At 40.4% G+C, this 24,164-nt stretch overlaps 1 protein-coding gene and 1 long non-coding RNA gene across 5 annotated transcripts in view; one reads left to right on the forward strand and one right to left on the reverse strand.

Moving 5' to 3' along the window:
- KCNT2 (potassium sodium-activated channel subfamily T member 2) overlaps positions 1-24,164 on the forward strand; it is a 283,005-nt gene that overhangs the window by 247,564 nt on the left and 11,277 nt on the right. For 2 of the 4 annotated variants that reach the window (XM_045026023.1, XM_045026026.1), the window contains 5 exons: positions 4,203-4,304; positions 7,725-7,808; positions 10,621-10,749; positions 18,561-18,581; positions 20,052-20,352. In XM_045026023.1, the coding sequence (XP_044881958.1) occupies positions 4,203-4,304; positions 7,725-7,808; positions 10,621-10,749; positions 18,561-18,581; positions 20,052-20,352 (637 nt within the window). The remainder of the gene's footprint in view (positions 1-4,202; positions 4,305-7,724; positions 7,809-10,620; positions 10,750-18,560; positions 18,582-20,051; positions 20,353-24,164) is intronic. The other 2 variants (XM_045026024.1, XM_045026025.1) reach the window with 1 other exon arrangement.
- Positions 3,223-22,928, reverse strand: LOC123375287. The gene is made up of 4 exons (XR_006581381.1): positions 22,448-22,928; positions 7,660-7,994; positions 6,676-6,859; positions 3,223-3,484 (listed from the first exon to the last, which is right to left on the reverse strand). It is a non-coding gene; the product is annotated as an uncharacterized LOC123375287 (long non-coding RNA).

The raw sequence follows: 24,164 nt of genomic DNA on the forward strand, positions 1-24,164 counted from the left end.
CATGAATACATCACAGAAGGAGATGATAGAGATGTTCCTGAGAGCAATTTTAGTAATGATTAGGACCACACAGTAAATGCTTCCAATCCTGGCCAAAACCCAAGCCACATCAAAAGTAGTTTTTGTATGTGAGATTGTGTCACTGTCTTTTTTTCAGTGTTGGAATTTTCAGTTCACACACTCTATTTAGTTCTAATTCTTTTTTTATTCTGAGACTCAAGTCACAAATTATTATATCAAAAAAGATAAAATATTAGAAGTAAACCTGAACCACAAAGGCTAGATTCAAAGTTCCAAGAAATCTGGAAGTACTCAAGATAATGTGTTTTTGGTTCAAGCCTGTTATTCAATAGTTACTAAGTATATGACTGTATTTCAAAAAGTGCTCAGAGGTGGCCTGAATACTTCCATTGAGTTAACAGGAAGCCTTCCACTGATTTCAGTGAGAACACTTGGCCAACGCTAAGTGTGTAGAAAAATGGAGTCCGCATGGCTGGGTATAGTTTAGCAGGCTTATTTTCTCTCTAATGCCCCTGTTGATGGCTGATCTTGTTCTACAGTGAATTCTCTTCTTGCAACTGAGTGCTCCTGTGAGGTCATGCTTTTGTCCCATCTCTTTTGGAGTAAGAAAATCCAATGTCTTTACAAAAAAGTATTTGATCACAACTCTGGGGCCCCTGATCCTCATATTTTTCTCTCAGAGGCTATCAGCACTCCTTATCCCCTTCTCAGGGGTTTACACCATCTTCTCCAGTAGCTAGTAGGGGAAACCAGACCCCCCTGCAGTAGTTGAAGACAGATGACCCTGGATTTTAGTCCAGGGATCCTGGACTCATTGCTTCCACCTCCCTGGACTTCTTCCTACCATACTCTGTCAGCAGAATTCTCTCATGGTCTCTAAATTTACCCTTTTCTCATGGCCAGGACTCCCCTCCAGAATTCTCCCAACAAATTCCCAAATTACAGGTACAAATATAAATCCATTTTTGCCCTCCTCAGGTTTGATCTTTCATTCCTTTCTGTTTTTCTATTGAACATCTCCCAAGGGTCTCTCCCTAGAAGACCAAATCCAGTACCATTACAAGGGCTCACTGCCAGAAGTTACTCCACCCCAGTGACTGTTTTATGTCACTCCGAATCTCCTACCAGACTTTAATACTTAGAAAAAAATTCCAGGACCAACATTCTCTGTAGGGATGCTTCTTGACCCCACCAGTCTTCCCCACTTACTTATCACAGAAAGTAACTGCAGACTTTCTCTCGGCAATCCCCTTCTAAGTTGTACTTCCCTTCTTTAGAGTCACCTGCTCCTTTCCCCAGCTGGGTTTTATCTTTATTTAATCCTGGCCTACTCTCCAGGTGCAGTCAGGTAGCATAATTGGCCTCTCAGACCCATATTAATTCTTTCAGCACCAGAATGAGGCATATACCCCACTACCAAGTACTTCTGCTAATTCTACCTTAAAAGACATTTATACCTAGGCACTAATCTCCCTGTGTACTTTAAATGGTTTTCATAGCTGCTGTGTTTCTAATAATTATGCTCTTTAAAAACAGGAATGAACACTAGGCTATGTAATATATTTTAGTACCAATACTTTCTTTGCTCAAAGGCATTTGCCACCTTCTATGAAAAGAAGTCTCTTAGAGATTTTTTGAATCATGTTTTAGATTTTAATAGAAAAATCTTCATGTGATGGTTAAAACACATGTAGAAAGGATATTCTCTATTAGAATAATTGGAGTTTTAGAATAGTTTATATAAATCCATTATGTTTTCATCCCTTATATAACACTTCCCCATAAGGCCAAACCTATTATTTTAAGGCTTAATGTTCTGGCCAAGTATACATAAGGACCAGGGCTGCAGAGTTTTATCTGCATGTTCATTTCCCTTTGACCAATTTCTTTATGGAAGTACTTGAATGTGAATACTAACTGTGTATAGAGCCTAATAACTCTGTCATTAATGGATGAATTGTTGGCCCTGATCATGTGGGGTTAGCAGAGATGGGAGCTACTGAACCTTAATGAGAGGAACAAGATTTTTTTTTGTGGGGGCAGAGGGGGTTTGATAGTGGAGGAAATGCTCAAGTGACTTGATTAGCTGGGGAGGTCTCTAGGGAGCTAGCATGAACACACCAGAAAATTCTGACAGTGGAATGGGGACCAGTTCAGGGATGCCTTTGCAAGTACATATACTGTGGAAAACACTGAACAAGTGGAGTGGAAGCCAAGACCAGCAGCAGTAGTTGAAGACAGAGGAGCCTGACCTAGCCTACTCTAAAGATGACCTATTGTGGGTTGTTTGGGATGGCCACTATAAAAAATGAAATATTGACAGCTGCAGCTGGGGAGACAGCAATTTTCCATTATACCCTTTCTCTCCCCGCACCTCTCCAACATGCTCATTCTTTCCCTTTATGCACCCAAGAAAGTAGAGAAGAAGTAGAGCACCTGTTAACACTGCTTCCCAGCGGCATGTCACAACAGGAGATGTGCACATCTCCACAGAGTTTGTGTAGTTTGGCACTTCTTCACATCGGTGGGCAAAGGAAGCATTTGCCTCTACTATACACAATTCTCTGCATGTGGACCGGTGACAGAACTCCTGTAGGAGTTAATGTGAGTTTTGCATGTGAAAGAATTGCAAGCTCTGGCAACCAATAATTTATTGGTTAGTGTAACTGGATAATCAAAAAATGCATGAGTGATCACTAGAGCAATCAATAAATTATCTGTTTGCCTCAAATCTTGGTGGACAGAAAGAGTTACAGTGACACTGATGTTTCATTATTCATACAGCAGATGAACACTAGTCAACTGGCACTCTCTGATATATTAGTACCACAGAAACATGTTAGCAATGCTATAATTTTAGGGAAACAGTGGATTATTAGTTGTATTTGGAGGTGGGGATTTTATCTATGTTGTCACTCTTCATTGCTTAATAACCAAATGTAATAAAGATAGTAAGTTTGGCATAAAACCCTATATTTTCTTCATTTTAAAAAGAGAAATAACAAATGTTTAATTTTAATAATGTTGTCAGTCTGCTTTAGCTCAAAAGGAGCCTAGTTTTTAAAAGAAATTCCACTGATGTCATATCTTAAGTGATTTTACTAGATATTTTAAACTGGAAAGAATTTTCCTACTTTGTGACTTTTCATACAAATCAACATTTATTCACAACAAAAACTCAAACAATGAAAAACAGCAGGTATGACAACATGATGAAATTCAACATGAGTACATATAAATGACACATTGGTTCCAGCAGACTGCTATTCTGTATGCAAATGTGACTCTTTAACTTGGAAGTTTGCAGAGTATCTTTACCACACTGACCCACCGTTCATGACATCTCTAGGATTGAAAGCCGGCATTTCATTTGTCACTGATGTCTTGAAAATGCCTCAAACCTGTTAGCTCTCCCCTCTGATAGCGGGGGGAACAAGCAGCAGTAGGACCTAATGTAATTTATCTGTAAAGGAAGAGGAAGGAGAGAGGGAAGAGAGCCATCACTGTAATTTTTCTGTGCTTTTTCTGTCTCTATTTCCCTTCCACAAATGTATCAAAACAGCAGCCTCTGGCCCCATCTAGCTTCCACCTCTTCTTTCCCTGTTCAGCAGCCTCCCAATCCCTGCAATAGAACCCTCTGTTATTATTGTCTTCTTAGTGGTTTCCTGTACAAGCCTCAGACATCAGAGAAGGGAACTTCCAATAGGGTTTGGTGCCTCCTCACTAGATACAGTGGGCCTGATCTAAAACCCATTGATGGCAACAGAGGGACTCCAATTGACTTCAATGGGCTTTGGATCAGGCCCAGTATGAGCAGCGCCCGACCTTCCCTCTCTCCCAAAGTTGGAATCACTCACAGGGTCTGATCAGACAAGCAGATCTGCTAGCATGGACCCATGGGACTCCACGCAGGTGTGGGGATCTTCTCTAGCAGGTTGAGAGCCGGGCAACATATCTAACAATCAGGCCTTTAATAATTGATCCTGACACCTGTAATTTGCTATGTTTTTGTTTCTATCTGTAAACACAAATGAATGACTACCCAGAGAAAGTACATTTTATTTTGGTTGCTGCAGTTTGTCACAGCGGTGCTTCCTTGGAACATTAGATCCTGTGTTTTTTAAAAGAAAAAAGGAACCTCTGAAATTATTTTAATTTCTTTATTTTTAATCTTTGAACAGAAAGAACGGGAGAAGGGTTCTAATCTGGCATTTATGTTTCGCCTGCCTTTTGCTGCTGGAAGGGTTTTCAGCATCAGTATGTTGGACACCCTGCTGTACCAGGTACTGTACATGACAACACCTACTGTTCTCTAACACAAATGCTTTATCACTGCATAGATTCATATTTAGTTGTTAGATGAGCCACTTTGTAATGTTTTGTTGTATGCTGGCTGATATGTATTGGGTTATTATTGCTTTATCTTTAATATAAGAAAAAACAAAGTTACTTTTAAAGTAGTGTAAGGAAAAGCTTTTTCTTTACAAGTATTATAGTTATATAGTTGATTATTAGTAAAATATTAACATTTTAAAGACATTGTTTTAAGCATGTAACCCTCGGGAGATTAGACAGATGATTCCGCAACTAGGGCTTCATACAGTGGCATACTGTGAATGTCCAGAAATCCACCACACAGAGCCAGTTGCAGACCTGGGGCCATATAGAGCCAAGTTCTGGCTGGCCCTGAATACGGTGTGCACCAGAAAACTCATCAGAAGAGGAACCACTAAAGGCTCATTTACAACACTCAGAAATGTTCCAATCCAATAAAAACAATCCAATTAAAAATAAAAAAATAAAGAAAAAAACCCAACAGTGACCATAATGCAATATGCAAATTGTTCCTGCTCGTCACACTGGAACTTTGCACCTGAAGCTCTTCACTGCCAAAGTATAAGAGGCATTAATAATGCATACTATACGCATGCACCCATCTGGATTATGCCATTTACTATGTAGTTGCCAGGTCTTGACTTGTAGTGTTCTGCTTTACAAAGTCAGATCCTTGTCCTGCAAATGACTGACTTTACTCATCTGAGTAATCCCACTGAAACCAGTAGAATGATTCACGAGAGTGTCACTCACGTGTTTGCTGTAACAAGCCCACAATGCTGGACAGTGCTAATTAATTACACCAAATAGTACCTAACTCCACATTTCCACTCGGTGTGAGTTGGGATAGGAGAGTCTGGCTCTAACAGAGCAGCCTAAATCAAATCAACTTGAGGGTGATCAGGCCCCAACTTCTCAGTTTTTCAGAAATTAGTTTGGTTGCACATTCATTATTACCTCTAACCTTAAACCTAGTTGGAGGGTTTTTTGCCCTTTTTTTTTTTAACGTCACTTTCCAAAAGAAAATACATAGCATGCAGAGCAACTTCTTGAGGCTACGTATATCTGTCAAACTTTTCAGTACAGTAGGTATATAGCTACAAAAACAAAAAACCCAACATTTAAAGCTATTCATCAATTGCTGTACATTTTGGAAATAAATGTATTTACTCACAAGGCAAATTCTAATGCTGCCCCAGAATATGAACACTGAATTTGGTATTATTTTACAAGTGATAGATGAATGAGGACACTCTCTTATGGAAACAGATTTTTGTCATTATTAACTCCTGCCATCGTCAGTATTTTATATTTATATTTGCTGTTATACATGATCAGCCAGAATTGTCTTTGTATACAGAACGTTATTACTGGATGGAGTGAGACAATTTACAGTCAATAGAGCTGGTTTGGAATTTTTTGGCAGAAAGATTTTCATTTAAAAAAATTGATTTGTCCAAACCAAGCTCTTCATGTAAACATATCTGTTTGATGAAAAATTTCATTGGGAAGGTTTCTGAGCTCCAGGATGGGATTTCTGTGGGGAAGGAAGCAACGGCCTAGTGGTGAAGACACTCACCTGGGATGTGGGAGACTAGGTTCAGGTCTCTATCCCAAATCAGGATGAGCATTTTTTTTAACAGTATGCCAGTTCAGTCTAAACTGATTAAAGGGATGGTGTAGATCAGTGGTTCTCAAACTTTTTTACTCACAGACCACTTGAAAATTGCTGAGGGTCTCGGCAGACCACTTAATGATCTTTCCAAATGTTGTTTGTACCGTTAGCTAACTATTGTAAAGTGTTTTGGATAAAAGCTCTATAAAAAAAAAGCTTAATAATAAACGTTTTTTGTTGTTCTACAAATAAAAGCACACAACTCATTTTAATATCAGTAGTCTTACCTTTCTAATGCGATGGATGTGCCCTCCCTCCCCCACTGTTGCAGCCCCTGAGCTGGGGCCTGGAAGGAGGCGGGGGTCTCTCCCTGTCTCCCCCACCATAGCAGCCCCTCATCTGGGCTGGGAAGGATGGGGGGGTGTCTCTCCCTCTCTCCACCACCATGGCAGCCCCTGAGCTGGGGCTGGGAAGGAGGGTTCTCTCTCCCCAGCAGCCGCAGCCCTGGAGCTGGGGAAAGTCACCTCTTTCTCTGGCCACTGCAACCCTGCACATCCCAAATTGCCCCCACCCCCTCTTCTCACCCCATTTCCCCCTCCAACCTACCCCTTATTCCCCCCAAAACCACCACCTGTGTAGGAGTGGCTCCACTAATTAGGTGGGTGGCCCTTCATTCTCTCATATGCGGTCGCCCAGATGCTCACCTTAGAGGTAACTATCCACGGACCACCTGAATGGAGCTCATGGACCACTGGCGATCTGCAGACCACAGTTAGAGAACCTCTGGTGTAGATAATACTTAGTCCTGCCATGAGTGCAGGGGACTGGACAAGATGACCTCTCGAGATCCCTTCCAGTTCGATGATTCTGTGATTCCTAATAAACAAACTAAACCAAAATAAGCCTGGTTTAAATTAAAATACGAATAGCCACACAGTCTTTTTTACCAGCATAGCTAAACTAGCTTAAAAAAAACCAACAACACACACACACACCTTAGACCAATACAATGTCTGGGTGTAGATAAACCCTAAGGTTAAGCTGCTATAAAAGCTAATTATAGACCCAAGTCTGCAACTTTGAGCAACAAGAATATATTGATTCTGTCTTGAACCAACCAAACATACAGCCAGCCACTGAAAGCCAGTACAGTGTCATGAGGGAAGAGGATTGACAGCTTTCCCTAATCTCTGCCTCCCAATGCACAAGTAGGTAGATGGCACAGAACAGAGTTGTTACAACTGAAGGACCATGGATAACCCTCTGCCTTCCTATAGCCCAGCCTAAAGAGAGAAGTTTAGCTTAGATTCACTCATTTGAAAGTCAGAAGTGACCATTAGATCATCTAGTCTGACCTCTTGTATAACACAGGCCATAGAATTTCATTCCTTTACCTCTGCACTGAGCCCAGTAGCTTGTGTGGCAAAACATCCTGTTTTGATATGAAGACGTCAAGAGACAGAGAATCCATTCCTCCCTGTGGTAGTTTGTTTCAACAACCTACTTTTAAAAAATGCTTTATTTCTAGTTTCAATTTGTCTGGTATTAAATTCCAGCCATTGGTTCTTGTTATGCCTTTCTCTGCTAGATTAAAGCGTCCTTAATACCTCGTACTTTCACCAGAAAAAAAAATGACCTGTTGTGAATACATATATTTTAGTTCAGAATTCACATATAGTGCTGCTGACCTTGTAATCACCTGCTCATCTGTGCACTTAAACTTTCTTTTCTCTCTCTCTTTCTAATCTTGCAGTCATTTGTGAAGGATTATATGATCTCTATCACAAGACTTCTGCTGGGACTAGATACCACACCAGGATCTGGGTTTCTTTGTTCTGTAAGTTTTTTTTTTTTTTAAAGATGATGAAATGGTGCCATAGAAGGTCCTGTGCCCTCCACAAAATACCACTGCTCTTTTCATACTGTGGTTTCTCTCATGAGAGTACAGTGAATGCCGTTATTTTCTTTATCTTCAGAGTAAGAGTTCGGTAAAATAGGTGGAAAAGTTCACCACTTTGATTACCTGCAAAACAAAACAAACTTAAAAAGATATGTAAAGAAAAAATAAGGCAGAGAAAAAAAACTGCAGTCGTTATGCCAGTGTTTGGAATTTAAATAAAGAGTTTGAAAAAACTGTAAAGGTTGTCTATAATAATCTTTTGTATGGCGTAAAAAACCCTTAAACAAACTGAATTTAAAGAATATGAAAGTACTTATTAATGAAAGTTATTAGCTATGGAAAGGCTAAATGTGGCTAGGACTTTATCTTGTGCTACTCCACTCACTTCAAATGAGTTTGCATTGGTGGTAAAGTCAGGGCAGAACTGAGCCCTAAATATCAGATAAAGATAGAAGGCATAGGTTAGTTGAGTTTCTCATACTGTATTTCCTGCTCCTAGGAAATTAGAGGCTTTATCATATTTATTATTCAGCATGCCTGAATCAATTATTCATGAGTGACAAAGCAGCTTCCTTGGACGAAGTGCTGTTATCTCAACCAACAATGAAAGATTTGTACGAAAGGGTTTGATAGTTTTAAAAGAAAAAGGAAATGGCATTCACTGGCACAGGTGCCATATAAATAATGTATTATATTCAGTCCAGTAGCCTCAAATGTGAAAGACATTTCACAACATTAATAAGCTGAAGTGAATTTGCAAATTCTGAGCTTACTATCGGGAGCAGTGATATTGCTCAATAAGTTCAATACTGGCAGTGTTAGTGTCCTATTTCAGAGGATAAGGACATGATCCAAAGACCATTGACGTCAACAAGAATTTCTCCATTGGGCTTTATATCAGCCCTTCAGGACATCAGTCCTACAATCCCTTCTTTACATGAATGATCCCTTCTGACTTCCACAGGATTAGTCATGTAAGAAAGGGTTTACAAGACTGGGCACTAGGAAATAAAAGGCATCCCCTGGCTTAACAGTTCTTTAAGTAATTTGTTTAAAAAGTTACATCTATTTTTTTAAACATTTAACATTTTTCCCCACCAGCTAGTCAACCATTATAACAGGATGCAAGCTGGTGCACAGCATCTTAAATTGGATCACATTGGTTGTATCTCAAATGTCCTCACTTTTTAAGTAACACTACCGTAGTAGTTATGGAAGATGTGGAAGAATTTTCAAATTAATTTCACATGACATTCATTCTTAATAGTGCTATTTTGATCTTTCTAACATTCTGGTTGGTGAGACAAGTAAAATAGATTCAATTCTCCTAATGCCACATACCTCTTCTCAACTCAAATTACTCCTTATGTTCCTCAGTCTCTCCATGACACCTTATTTGTGCTGTCAGACATTTTACTTTTCTTTTACTCTAAGACTTAACATGGATGTTAGTCAGTAAAAGAATTTCCAAATAATTTTAAAACTGGAAGTTCATTTCCAAAATACTGAGGCATTTGCTTGGGAAAGTCCCTTAGGAAGGGTGTGATGGGCTGGATCACAGAACCCTCCTTGGGAACAGCCAACTGATGTGCCAAGACTACTTCTGACCCTGCTTTCCCTGCCCTCCCAGCTTGGGACTTCAGTGCCCTACCTGGTTTGAGCCAGACCCACTAGTCTGCTGCAAACCCAGACCCAGGACTGAACCACGTTCCCTAACAGCTGTAGACTTAATTGAAAGCAGGTTAAGAAGTGTATATAAAGCTTATACAGGGTAAACTCAAATTGTTTGCCCTCTATAACACTGATAGAAAGATATGCACAGCTGTTTCCCCCCCCCCACCAGGTGTTAATACATACTCTGGGTTAATTAAATAAGTAAAAAGTGACTTTATTAAATACAGAAAGTAGGATTTAAGTGGTTCCAAGTAGTAACCGACAGAACAAAGTGAATTACCAACCAAAATAAAATAGAACATGCAAGTCTATGTCTAATACAGTAAGCAGACTGAATACAGATAAAAACCTCACCGTCAGAGGAAGTCCAATAAGCTTCCTTTTGCAGACTAATCTCCTTCTAGTCTGGGTCCAGCAATCACTCACACCCCCTGTAGTTACTGTCCTTTGTTCCAGTTTCTTTCAGGTAGCCTCTCCACCCTCAAAGATATCTCTTTAGCCAGCTGAAGGCCCAAATGGAGGGGTCTCCCAGGGGTTTAAATAGACTCTTTCAGGGGTGGAGACCCCCTCTTCTGTCCTATGCAAAGTCCAGCTCCAGGATGGAGTTTTGGAGTCACATGGGCAAGTCACGTGTCCATGCATGACTCAGTTTTTACAGGCAGCAGCCCTTGTTTACATGCTACCCTGAACATCCTCAGGTAGACTTCTTATGTGTATTGGAGCCTTCCAAGATTCATTGCCCTTTAAGTGTTTCTTGATTGGGCACTTAATTTGCCCATTCCTTTCTCAAGAAGCTGACCAAATGCTTTAGTAAGGCTACTTAGAAATCAAGTAAGTATACAACCGATATTCATAAATTGAATACAAAAAATGATACATGCATACAAATAGGATGAATATATTCACATAGATATGTCACATGGCATATGTAGCATAAAATGTATTCCAGTTATATCATAGATACATTCATAAGCATATTCCATTAAGCCTTATGGGGTGCAACGTCACACACATCACAAAGGGAAAGAGCAAAACATTATAGAATTAGAACCTTACTTTCTGCTTATTTTTCCAGATGAAAATCACAGAAGATGACCTATGGATTAGGACATATGCCAGACTATATCAGAAACTTTGTTCTTCAACAGGAGATATTCCTATTGGAATCTATAGAACTGAATCCCAAAAACTTACAACATCTGAGGTTTGCCTGCTTTAATATACCAATTTCAGAGGTCATACAGTAGTTTGACTCTACTAAATATTTTTTTAATGAATGATGGAATGTAATATAATACCACAGGTGTAACCTACTGTACTGTTTCAAGCAATCATTCCAGTTGATAGTAAATTTATTCTTTTCATTTAGCAGTAGATGATGCTGGGTGGGCGCAGGCAGTGGCGTGCAGTCCGGGACCCCCACTGGTGCTGGGGAGGTTGCCAGGGCTGGCAGATTCCCTACATGGCTCCGCGCCTCCCACCCCAAGCAGCAGTAGAGTTTGGGTGTGGGAGGGGGCAGGGGATTGGGGCATGGGATGGGGTGAGGTGGGTTCTGGGTGGTGCTTAACTTAAGGGCTCCCTGGAAATGGCGACATCCCCCTCGCTCAGCTGCTAGGCGGAACGTAGCCAGGCAGCTCTGTACGCTGTCTCTGCCCAGAGCGCCGGCTTCACAGCTCTCATTGGCCAGCCACTGCAGAAGTCACTGAGGTCACAGAAAGTCATGGAATCTGTGACCTCCATGACAAACTCACAGCCTTAGTTATGACTACTTAAACACAATAAATCCAGTAGAGTTTCTCAGAGATACACAGAATGTTTAAACAAGTGCCTCATTTTTTACACATTCAAATGAATAAATAAAAGACAGTAGCCTGATTTTCAAAGCTGCTAAACAAATTGACATCAATGAGAATTCTGGGAGCTCAGAACCTTCGGAAAATTAGGCCATCTATTGACATGTCTAAATATGGATTTGGGTATCTAGCATTAGCCTTCCAAGTTTGAAAATTCTGTCCACAAGAGGCCAGCTATTGCTGTGGGAATTCTGGAATCACTAGCATAATAGATGTTCCCTGGTCATATTTTCTGTTGCAGGGTTTTATACTAGAAAGAGTAATGACCTCTTCAATGTAGTGCTCCCAGGTTTATTTAAGTCTTTGAGCTTTATGGCAATTATTCATTAAATTTAGTATACAGTATCTGTTGCGGTGGTACTGTTGTGGTTCCGCAATTAAGGGTGTTGTGGCACTTCATGTTAACAGCTTTTCCTCCGCTTTTCAGTTTTTAGTCCAAACCAGTGGCTTTGGGCACATCAAGCGTTTAATCTGGAAAAGTGCTGAGCAGCTCTCACAGGTGATAAGAGCTGAGGTTGCTGAGCAACTTGCAGACTTGAGTCCTAGTCAATAGCTTTTCTACAGCAATAATGGAAGAATCCAATAAACTGAAAGCTAATACACACCTGGAGTGATGCATGACTCAACCCTGCAGCGCCTCCTGGTGGTCTCCTGGGGAATTAGTGTTCCAGCTATTGGAGTGCACTCTGCCGGCCAATGTACCCCTTGTTGCTGGCCCCGTGTCCCTCCCAGACCCCAGTGCCCCTCTTCCTTGGGCTCTGCCCCCTGGCAGTACCCCCACTCTCTGAGCTTCCCTCCCAGGGGAATCCCCACCCTCTATCCCCACCTTGCCTCAGTGTTCACTGCCAGTCCTCATCTAGCCCTCACACTCTGGGGCAGGCTGCCATCCATATCACTCATCATTGGCAAGGGGGCTTTGAACCTGCTGCCTCCACCTACCCCCGGGCTGCACCTCTGCAACCCCAGTACCTTTTCAGGCCTTTGGCTAGGCCTGAAGCCTGGGGGTTTTCCAGGCAGGAGCTCCCCGGCTCCCTTGCCCTATTCCCCAGCACTGCTCTACTCCGGTACCTTACTCAAGTCCCAGGCAACCAGGCCCTTCTCTCTTTGTGCCTAGAGAAAGACTGCCTGTACTCCCGGCCCACAGCCTCTTTATAGGGCCAGCTGCGGCCTGATTGGGGCATGGCCCATCTGTGGCTACTTCCCCAATCAGCCCAGGTTTTCCCCTACCACAGCCCTCTCCCAGGGCTGTTTTAAGCCCTTCAGGGCAGGAGCAGGTGGCCACCCCACTACAAGATTACAAAGTAACCTCCTGTCACAAGACATTAGGCTACACAGAACCAATCTGAAACCAAACATCTCTTTTATTTCTGTGTATAGCACTCAGCTTACCAGGGACATTACTGCTATATGAACACCTTGCCCTATTGTTCTTAGCTCCCAATTGCCAATGTGCACAGGTAAGAGGATCATTGTTACATGAATGAAACACCTGGGTTATTAGAGGTGTTCAGAAAAAATCTGTACAAACAAATTGTAACAAAGTTGCACCAAAACACCCATGAACATATACTTCCATTTTCCTAGCTGTCAGTCTGTTGTGCTAAAGCCCATTCATGATATGATGGATGTGATTTTTATTGTCTCAATCCAGTGGCCACTCATTTGCAGTGATTTCATGTCCTTTATGACACTTTTGATGAAGCAGTTCTAATTCATGTCCTGTAGCATGGTATTCTTGTAGAACTGTGTTTGGTTTAAATTATCACCTTTCTACTCCAGGGCATCACTAATGCAGAGATAGTATAGGTGAATTCAGAAGCAATTATATGATAAATAGTTCACACAGCCTTGGACACTCAAATGTGTTTAATTGAGAGATGGGAGCTAACCTATACTACTAAGTTGTTGCCATGAGTTCTCAAAATTCAATATCCCACTACACACTATACACTAGCATGTCAGCAGTAGGTATTAGCCCTAATCCTGTGGTAGAATTTTGGAACCTAGGATTCTGTTGTACAGATGAAATCTTTACCAACTAAATCTCACTGACATAATGAACTAAACCCTTTCACAATGTAAAATATTGAAGTCATTTTACAGTCAGAGGAGCATGAAATGTATCTACAAGTAGCTTGTACTGTAGCTTCTTCTTGTTTGTTGTATGCCCGTAATTTAGAAACAAATGATAGCATCATTGTTGTTACCTTAGATTTTTATAAACAATATTTATTTTTATAAATAATACTATGTGGAGTCTCTGACAGTATTGGAAGCTTTCACACAACATTGCACAATGCCATAATAACTGTGGTCTGTATAAGAGAGCAATTGTCAATACAGGTAACAATCCAGCTAATTTTTCTATTTTCTTTTAAAATACTTCCTCAGTTTTTCATGTATGTAAACATTAATTCATCTTAAATCTTCCACTCCTATAAAAAATGTCTGTCTCATCTAAAAACAGAGAAACAATTTACTGCCTACCCAGGACAACTCATTGAGAGACCAGAAAAGCTGACTATATACCAAGGACAGCTGGCTAAAAGAGCTTGGATCTGTTACTGTAGTGGGATGGATATTTTGCGATCTTAAACAAAGACTTCTCTTTTCTTTGCTGCTGCCCTAGCTTCACTGCTTGTTTCATTCACAAAAGGTGAAGCTGAATACAGACTAAGTTGATTAAGTGAAACTTAATTAAACCCAGTGCACTGTTCTGTCCATGTAGCAGAGTTGCTTAGAGCCTGACTCCCTGCACTCCCTGTTCCACTGGTGTCCTGTCAATAGCAGACCCCGCAGGTAACACTTGCCCTCTTGATACAACAACTTTTTTTTTACAAGCATTTTAATATACACATTAAAAACAAATAATTGACATCCAGACTCCTTCCAACCATGTCCCTTTGGCTAGAGGTTGTTATTATGTAGCCAAGTTGAAATCTCAATTTTACCACAAAGCGTTTGGGGTAGTTTGGTCTCCTCAACAGGTAATCACACTGGGAATGATCCCTCTGTCTCCCTGTCACCTGTCTGTGAGTCTAGCAAACTATCTTTCTGTGGAATTTCCTCCTTGTCTGTGGGGTTGGCCTCTGGATGGTTCTCTGTCTCTGTGTTCTGTGATGATCACTATCTCTCTGCAGGCTCTCTGAATGTGTCTGCTGTATCATGCCTCCTGTTTCTTTGGATCACTTGTCCCTCTTGTGCGGTCACCCTATATAACCCGAGTGCCACCCTATCCCTCACAACTCTTTTAGTCCACACCTTCTGGTGTCTCTTTCATGGTTGGATTCTCACAGGCATGTGTGACACCAGGGACATTAGGTCCTTGACTGACCTGTCATACTCCTGTTGTGCCGCCTTTCCCTGATTGCTGGCCATCTACTCTCCGCAGTATCTCCATCCTTCTGTCTGCAACAGGTCTCCTCTCATCAGTAGCAGTGTTTTGGTCATGTGTCCCACCAGTGCCTGCACTAGACTGTTTTGGCACCCTTGTGATGAGGTACTCCTGTGTACCAAAAATGCTAACAAAAGGTCTAACAGAGGAAGCAGCCTTGTGTAACAGTGTCTTCGCTGTTCTCACAACTTATTCCACCTGCTGCTTCCTGATTGCCTACTTCCAGTTCCAAATGGGTTCGTAACTCTGGTGTTTGTAACTCTGAGATTCTACTGTGTATGAGATTTATTAGATAGGAAAAGGAAATTAGAGACTTATTTACAAGGTTAAAGCAAGGAAGCAGACACACTAACGAGTTACAATCTGCAGTTTCAAAATATAATATAGGCTTCTATAATCAGAAAACTCTATTTAACCTTTAGGACTAACCGAGGCCAAGCAGCTGGGGATCTTTTGTTTATGCCTGGAAACACCTTCCTGCTTCCCCCACCCCAAGTCCAAGCAGCATAGAGATACCCAGTTCTTTTGATTCAGAGTTTGTATCCCCCTCTTGGCATGTGCTCCGAGCTGCATACTGAGCTGATGGGAAGAGTCCACTTGCATGACTCATCTTCATAGGGAGGAGAGCAGAACAATAATAAGAGTCTTAAATCCTTTTGTTGATGGTTCCTCAATCCAGATTTATGGAGTTTCCAGCTGTAAAATCCACTCATAGTCTGTCATGGGTCTCCTCTCTCAGGAGGTATGTAACAATTTCTGTAGAAGAGCTGCTCTTCATACTAATTAATGTCCCTCTCCTATATGGCCATTCAAATGGTCACCGAGGCTCACAATACAACCACTCAAATATTACACTATGGAACACAGATATTACAAGTAAGATTACTGCATAAGGCAACTCACAAGCATTTGATAGTCTAAACACTAAGCATGTTCTTATAATTCTAATACATACGTTATTAACATTAACCCACAAGTGATCCAGACAGATTCTACCTATGTATTTGTTAATGTCCATTTGACCTGGGAACCTGGGCATGAGCTGGCACTTGGCCTGCCAATGTCACAGCATGTAGCAGCCTGTGTGTATAAGGCAGTAACACCAGGATCTACCCTTTGGATTGTGAAAAATCTGCATCACTCCACAGTTTCATTCTGCTTCGGGGAGCGATATTTCCCCAGGACTCCTAGGACCGCTGAGAGACTTAAAGCAGTGGTGAGCTTCAGCGTAGTGCAGACCTCTCTGCCTTACTCCCCACTAAAGTACAGTAACAGTTTTACTTTCCTGCTGCTCTTGTCCTCCTGCATGACCAGGTCTGTGTACAGCTGGAATGCCTCCTTTCACCAGATCCATCACTGGGCTAGGTTTTGTATCTGCAAAATCCATGGCTCCGAGGGGCTTCAGATAGAGTTCCGTGGCTCACACTATCAGCTGCTCCACTGTGGAGTGCTCATAACTCTGATGCTGCCACCACGTTTCATTCACAAAGAATGAAACTGGATGCAGGTTAAGCTGAGTAAGTAAAATTGTAATATATCCTGCACACTGCTCTGTTCATGTGGCAGAATTGCTTCCAGCCTAACTCCCCACGATCCCCATTCAGCTGGTGCCCCTGTCAGTAACAATCCCCCCAGTGAACAATGGCCCTCTACTCCAGTTCCACTGATCAGGATACTCCTCCCTAAAAAGACTTTTGATTTTAAGTGAATATCAATCTCATCCCTGATGGCTGAATGTCTTGAACAATGGATCAAAGACAGCTCCAGGGGAGTTTAGCTTTAAAGTAAAATGCAGTATGTCAGCTTCCCTGTTGCCTGTAAAACTGCTCTTTCTAGAACACAATCTACCTGATTCTATCTCCAACCCCACCTCCTTGCAAAAACATACATATATTGACAAAATGCAAGTCATTAAATAGACTCTTAAAATAGATTATTTCTAATGCACTATGAAGTGCTCTTTTTTCTTGGGAGCTTGAGGATTCCCATTCTGAAATGAAATGAAATAAAATAAATGTTCAACAACATGAAAGATGTCTGCACAAAATAAAGCTTGGTGAAGTCTCTCCTTTTGGACTGTCACTAGCTCTCCAGATTCCTTTTATTTTCCAACCATACTTGAACTAGTCAACTGTACTACTACAGAATTTGTAGCTGATTCTTCTCAGCTCAGCATCTATCAAAATCATCCCTTGGGGAAGAACATAGGCAGTATTATTACCGACATGAGAAAAATTAGTCAGGATTTTACAAAACAGAGGACATGGCATCCTTTCCTACTCCACTGAACTCTTAAAAGCAAAATCATGGTAGAAGTCATAAGAACAGAAGAACTCACAACAACTGAGCACAGGGTATTATGGTGCCCCATATGTACAACTAATGGTATGCTAAAACTAAAGTAACTTATGACAGTCAATTAAAAACATAGGATTCTGATAGTGACTGATTACTGAGATCAATAATGGTTGTAGCCTGAGCACCAAACCCATTGTGAAGAATTCAGTGTCAGCAGCCTTGTCACATATATGCTTTCAAAAGTGCATGTGAAATCAGCAAACAAACAAAAGGGTGAACCCTTTCCTATTATCTAGCTAGGAAGCAGCATCTGTGTAAAGGAGAGGCAGCTGTGAAATGTATTTAGGCGCAATAGCTTTTGATAAATTTGAGATTAACTCCTACAGATGCATAGATGTATAGAGCATTATTTGTTCTATTCTTTCCCTTTTACCTTTCAGCTATGTTTTTGCTGTTGTTTTCCCAGAAAGAGTTAAAATGATGGACAAAAGTTAGCACAATAGTAATTGTTAAATTCAATGTGCAGATGATGATATCTATTGAAAAAAAATTGAACAATTCTACTTAGATAAAAATATGGATGATAAAATAGTGGACCAGGAATATAATTCTAAAACTATATAGTTATACAACACTACACTACAATTAAAGAGAACTTCTGAATCTAGTAACAAACAATAATGAATCAGTCTAAGGACCAATGCTGTTTAATATCTTTGTAAATTAGATAGAAGTAAACAACATCAGATAAATAGCCTGATAAACATTTGTGTGAAAAATGTTTCCTTCATTCAGTTTGCCAACATAGATATTATGGTCCATGCCATACAACAATCCTTATGTGTTATGATAGTGGTTTTCAGTTAAATTGTTCAGATTGCCATGTAATATTCTTGTTCTTAGAAAGTTTTATTTACAAAATTCTTCACACGCAAAAAGTATGTTCTTTGCTGAAATGACCTGAACTACAACTTGTTTTTTAAGAGAAAAGGGATGTGATGATATAATGACATTATCTAACAAGGAGCTAAACATGCATATTTATACAAATACAGTATGTATGAGATAGGAGCAATAGCTTTTGATAAACTTGAGGTAATGATCACTGCCAGTAGCAAATACAAGAAAAATGAACATTACTAGTGCGTTGAACACTACTTCCCCCTTCAACCTTTTGTCTGTACTTCATTTCACTTCTGTTATTGAAATTATTATGATTTAATGCAAGATATATTGATAGTTTCATCAGATAAATTTCCAGTGAGTCAGCTAAAAAAGCAAAATGTATGCAGTCATTAAGTGATCTGTTCAAATGACAGAACTTTAATTTAATCCAAATTTCCATTCAGAATAAAGCAAGCATCAGCCCATATTTATTATTTGTGACTGCTATTAAATGGTCCATGTCTGTTCCTGTTTGCCCACTGTTGTTTAAACTGTTTGTGTTTTCTTTTTTCCTCCCTTTCTCAGTCACGAGAAACGGCCTCACAAGTAAGTGTTTGTTATTTGTCTCCCTTTCCCTAGTGTTGACCATAATGAAAGTAACCCTGACCAGTTATGGAAAGAGGACAAAAAGAGCTTAGAATCAATGTGTGAAATTAGAATGTTAGAGCAGTCCAGAGCAGTTGAGGGTCTCATGTCATTTCTCTTAACATGTGCAAAGGCCCTCCTATAATTAAATATTGTAACAGTCTTCTACACAAATGAACTAGCATTTCCATAAAAGTCATAAACATCTATGTCAAATTATAGGAAGTATATTTGACATATACGTAATACTTATGCACAAAAGCATAAGCTCGAAAGCTTGTTTCTTTCACCAATAGAAGTTGGTCCATTAAAAGATATTACCTCAGCGACCTTGTCTCTCTAATATCCAGGGACTGACACTACAACAACAACAACAACAACAATGCATGAGAAAAATATAGCTTTCCTATTGTCATCCTTTTTTCTGTGGTGTATTAAACAGTGTGCTTGTTAAAAATCTTTCAGCCAGAGAATTATGTCTTTTATATGAATCTTCCATACTTCAGCAATTTATCCCTGCTAAAGGCTTGCACATTTCAAGCAATTAAGAACATATAAAAGGCACTCAATGAGGAAGTGCAGAAGTCTCTCTTCAACAGGCAAGACACATTCCATTGAGTTAATTGAGCTAGCATTCATACATTCCAAGACCGAAAGGGACCATCATGATCATCTTGTCTGACGTCCTGTATAACAGACCATAGAACTTATCCCAAATATTTCCTAGAGCAGATCTTTTAGAAAAATATCCAATCTTGATTTTAAAATGGTCAGTGATGGAGAATCCACCAGGACCCTGGGTAAATTGTTCCAATGGTTAATTACATTCATGGTTTAAAAATTATGCCTTATTTCCAGGCTGAATTTGTCTAGCTACAACTTCCAGTCATTGGATTGTGTTATACCTTTGTCTGCTAGATTGAAGAGCTCATTATTAAACATTTTCCCCATGTAGATACTTATATAGAGTTATCAAGTCACCTCTTAATCTTCTCTTTGTAAAGCTAAATAGATTGACTTATTTGAGTTCAAATAGTTTTATTCCTGGCTTCTAAGAAACAGAATGGCATTGAATTCCTATTAGAAATAGGCATAGAAGCCTCATGTTTAGAAACATAATGACAAGAAGCACTAACTAATGTGTATCTTCTCTTGCTGTTGGGGAATGTAGGATCATATTTATATTGAGCCACACACAGTCTACATAATGCTGTTCCAAGGGCACATAGAGAAAAAGACTGCCCGTTCCGCAGGCCATGCTGAACGTTAATATGTTCTTAACTCTATTGACCTGAGTGTGACTTAAGCATGTGCTTAACTGCATTGCTGAATTGGAGCTGAAGAAGGAGACAAGAGAAAGGTCTCCTATGATTTCTTTGACAAATCTATTTCCTGAATCCCCTAATTTCTTATGTGATTTTCCCTTTGAAGTCTCAAATTTCTATTAGCGTAGAAGAATGGGAAGACACCAAAGACACCAAAGAACAAATAAACAACCGCAATAACCATCGTAACTCCACATCCAGTGATCAGTCAGATCATCCCTTGTTACGACGGAAGAGCATGCAGTGGGCCCGACGGCTGAGCAGAAAAGTGCCAAAGCACTCTGGCAAAACAGCGGAGAAAATAAGTCAGCAGCGGATGAGCCTTTACAAGAGGTCAGAAAGACAGGAACTTGCTGAACTTGTGAAGAACAGAATGAAGCACTTGGGACTTTCCACAGCAGGATATGGTATGACTATTATTATTGTCTAAGATCACCTAATTTTATTTCATAAAACCATAGGATGCCATGGGTGAAGTACAATTATAGGTGGGTGCAAAATTTTGCAATTCATAATTGATTGAATTTCTCAGAGTTTTGATCAAAAAAGGAGAAAAATATGTGAAAAAATATTTCCAACCTTTTCCAAGTAGCTCTAGTTTTGGTAATCTCAATCTCTTTTTAGATGGGATATTCATAAGGCAGTTGAACCAATTGGTGCTGCTATTGCTACAGGACATGAAATCAGAAATGAAAACTATTTTCTCCTGTATTTGGAGGTTCATTATAGAGATGATCATATTGTATATCTACAGATGTAACATCCTCTTTATTCATATAAACAGATGGTGACAGAGTTGTTGTAAATTTTGCTTATACTTTAAAGGGTTTGGTTTTGTTTGTTTTTTTCCTGCAGGATGTATCATCTTTCCTTTGATTTTTAAAATAAGATGAGAAACATGCCCAATGCGTTCACATCACATTTATGAGTGATGCATCACTAGCTCTATGCTTCAATTTTTTTCATCCCCCTCTCTGTTTTTCAAGCTTTTAAAAAGCATATGAAAAATATCTGTTTAATTAATACATATAGCATTGTAGCACACTTAGAGGTATATTGGGCATCTGTCCAGAGATTTTAGCACAAGAAATCAAGTTATTCATGAGTCTAAAAAGCTAGACCATGATTCACAGCTCACTACATGCCATTTCAAAAGCTTCTCTCTTAGCCATTGGCAATAACTTTGGAAAACAGGTGGCAATTTGTAGCACATCAAAGCCAACTTCCTATCCAAGCTGAAAAATCCACTGCATATTCTTTTCTGGTTTTATTTTGATTAACAATTAATCCAATGTTGGGCGAACAACACAGGATTGAACATTAGCTCACATATCATTGTTTGCCCAATATCTGGATGAGTTGGGACATGATTTTCTTAATTGCATGGTTGCTAAATTTGCACCAGATCTAGTCATTTTTCAGATGGCTAAAACAATCTTTCATGTTCTAATGGACTTAGGGAGTGCCAGCTGGATGGAACCTAGCTCATTACATTTTGGGAGCCTGAAGAAGTAGAAAGCCATTTCTGAGTGGAGATGACATGCAAAAGTTACAGGAACAGCTGCTGTCCTAACATCTAGGTTTATAGAAGGAGTCAAGTGTAAAATAAACTGCAGTTAGTCAACAGCAAATTCCTATTTATCAGTTTCCAAAATAAAGATAAGAGGATTAATACAAGGTTTTACAAATGATGTTGAGACTTTTGCTATACAAACTGATTCACATATGACACAGCATTCATAAAGAAAATTTCCATCCTGGATCCTTTTGGTACATCTTTGGTATTGTACTTAATTCAATTTTAAAACAGGTTCTTATTTCACCCTCATCACATTAATATCTGAGTGTCTTCAAAGAATGCATTAAGCAACATGACTGGCATCTGTCACATGTGGTTCATTTTGTCTCACATCCTCTACTTAGGGAGGAATTGTGTGTGAAGTGGAGTGATTTATTTTGTAGGATTTTCAGTTTTTTTTTTAAATGTACATGCTTCTATGTGTTTATGGAAGAGAAGGCAACTTCAAAGATATGCACTGTAAACCTTGCACCTGTAGCAGAAGTTGGTGAGATGTGTGATGATTAGGTTTGTGATGGCCCTGGGTTTCTGTGGGAGTTTGTACCCCTTCATACCATTTGTACTTAAAGATTAGAAGAAGAAACTTAATTGCGACACCTGGGAAAAATGAGAGATGGTTATACCTCAAAAAGCTTGTGTCTTAATTAGAATTTTCCTTAAAGTGTTCTTCTGTGCTGGAAAGTTATCATAGAAATGGTATTATGGGGAATTCCCTGTTTATTGTTTCTCAGTAATTCTAGGTCAAATATGATCAGTTCACAATGTCTTATTTTTAACCAAAAGGCCTGCAAATTCTGCCTAGGGTCTGAGACTCAGCATGGGATCGTTTTAGCTCATCTATTGCCAGCAATAAATATTGTGCAATCAGAACTTAATTAACAATTCTACTGACTATATCCAAGACAGAAGAGAATCCACCTTACCATCCGTAGCAGGGCTTCTTCTCCGCCTCAGTGGGTCCTGTGCTTGTGGGTCAGGATAGCCTCTCAGCCCCTAGATTCCCCCTCCCCACCCCACACCCATTTATAGTGGGTGGGGAAATTCTGTCTCCAAGCGGCCTTCCCATTTCTGGGCCTGCTAAGCCTTCACTGCTTCACTGGGGCTTTGGGACACCTCAGTGGACATCCAGTGAGAGGAAAGGGGGAGGGGGTAGTCCTGCTCTCTACTCCAGGCCCCAACCTAGGGACCCTACAAGTAGCAGCCTCACACTGCCAGTTCCCAGGAAAGCTGCTAGCTTCCCTGTGTTACTTCCCCACACCCCTTGGCTTATTTTCCCCATTTTGCTTGGGCAGGGTTCCTCCCAACCTTCCAGTCAGGGAAGGAAGAGCCACCAGTCTCTGGTAGCCCTTTCGGGCATGGCAGCACCACACCAAATGCATGGCTCAGTCCAGGGGTAAAAGTAGAAATAGGGACTTACCGGTACGGGGCTGGGTTGGGGCCAGCTCTGGCCCCTGGAAGGGGTGGGAATGGGGCGTCAGAGTCAGCCCCAGCCCGCCCTGTACTGGTAAGTGCCCTCCCCTCCCCCACCAGGGTAGCAACGGAAGCTGGGGCCTCCGGCAGCAGTTTAAAGGGCTCAGGGATCTAACTCAGTTACCATAGGAACCAAAAACCATGACAACCAAATACACAACAGAAGGGTCCTTAGCTCCTTTTTAGGGTAGGGTTTCTCCCCAGTCTCTATACCTGCAGGGTTCTCCCCTGGTCTTTGTCAGCTTCCCCACCACCCAGCTCTCCAATAGCTCACCTTCACTCTCACAACAACTTATCACTCACCCTGACTGGCTGGGGGAAAAGCTTTTAACCCATTCTGGCAAGTTCTTAATTGGCTCCAGGTGTCCTAATTAACCTGGAGTAACCTCTGCTCAGTTACTTGGGGAAGAGGGACCTGCTTATCCTGAGGCATTACCTTCCTTCCTACACCCTCCTGTAGCCCTCTGGCCTGACCCTGTCACACCTCACATTAGCTGTATTAGTTCTGCAGGGCTAAAAAGAGTAAAACAGTACTTTTTTTTTTTTAGTAAGGAAAAACAGCTACGGCTTCTAATATAGCCAGCAACAGGTCTATTGAGTGAAAAGGTGCCGTTTTTACATAGTCTGTTTTCAGAAGAGAAGTTTGTATCTAGTGTTTTGGCTCAGGCCTATCTATAGGAAAAATATAAAGAGATGTTGACAAAAGAATATACTTGTCTTTTTCCCTAACACAGCAAACACAGATAGCTGAGGGGAGAGAAGGGAGAACTAACCAGGAATGATGTTTCTTTTGCTACTTCAATCAGCTTTTTCACCAAACTGTAGTTTAAAATTGATATGTACGTAGTTTTCTCCCAGAACAGAAAAATCTAGCAGCCACATGGCTGGGAATATTCTATATGTTGCAATTAAAATGACACATTGTCATTGTGAGAAAATCCATTGCACGCTGGTTTCTGAAATGAAAAGCATGATCTGTCTTGATCAAAATTGCTGTAATGTATTTGATTTTTCCCTCCCTCTTTCCAACATGTACACAGCCAAGATTACAAGACAGCTGGGAATATTGTTACTAAGCAATAACAAATCTTGTTTGTTAGAATATAGAATGATTGACGTTCCTAAAGGTGTAAGTATGACAACTTGTCATCCAAATGAAGCTACTTCTAC

The sequence above is a fragment of the Mauremys mutica genome, chromosome 8, assembly GCF_020497125.1.
Source record: "Mauremys mutica isolate MM-2020 ecotype Southern chromosome 8, ASM2049712v1, whole genome shotgun sequence".
NCBI lineage: Eukaryota > Metazoa > Chordata > Testudines > Geoemydidae > Mauremys > Mauremys mutica.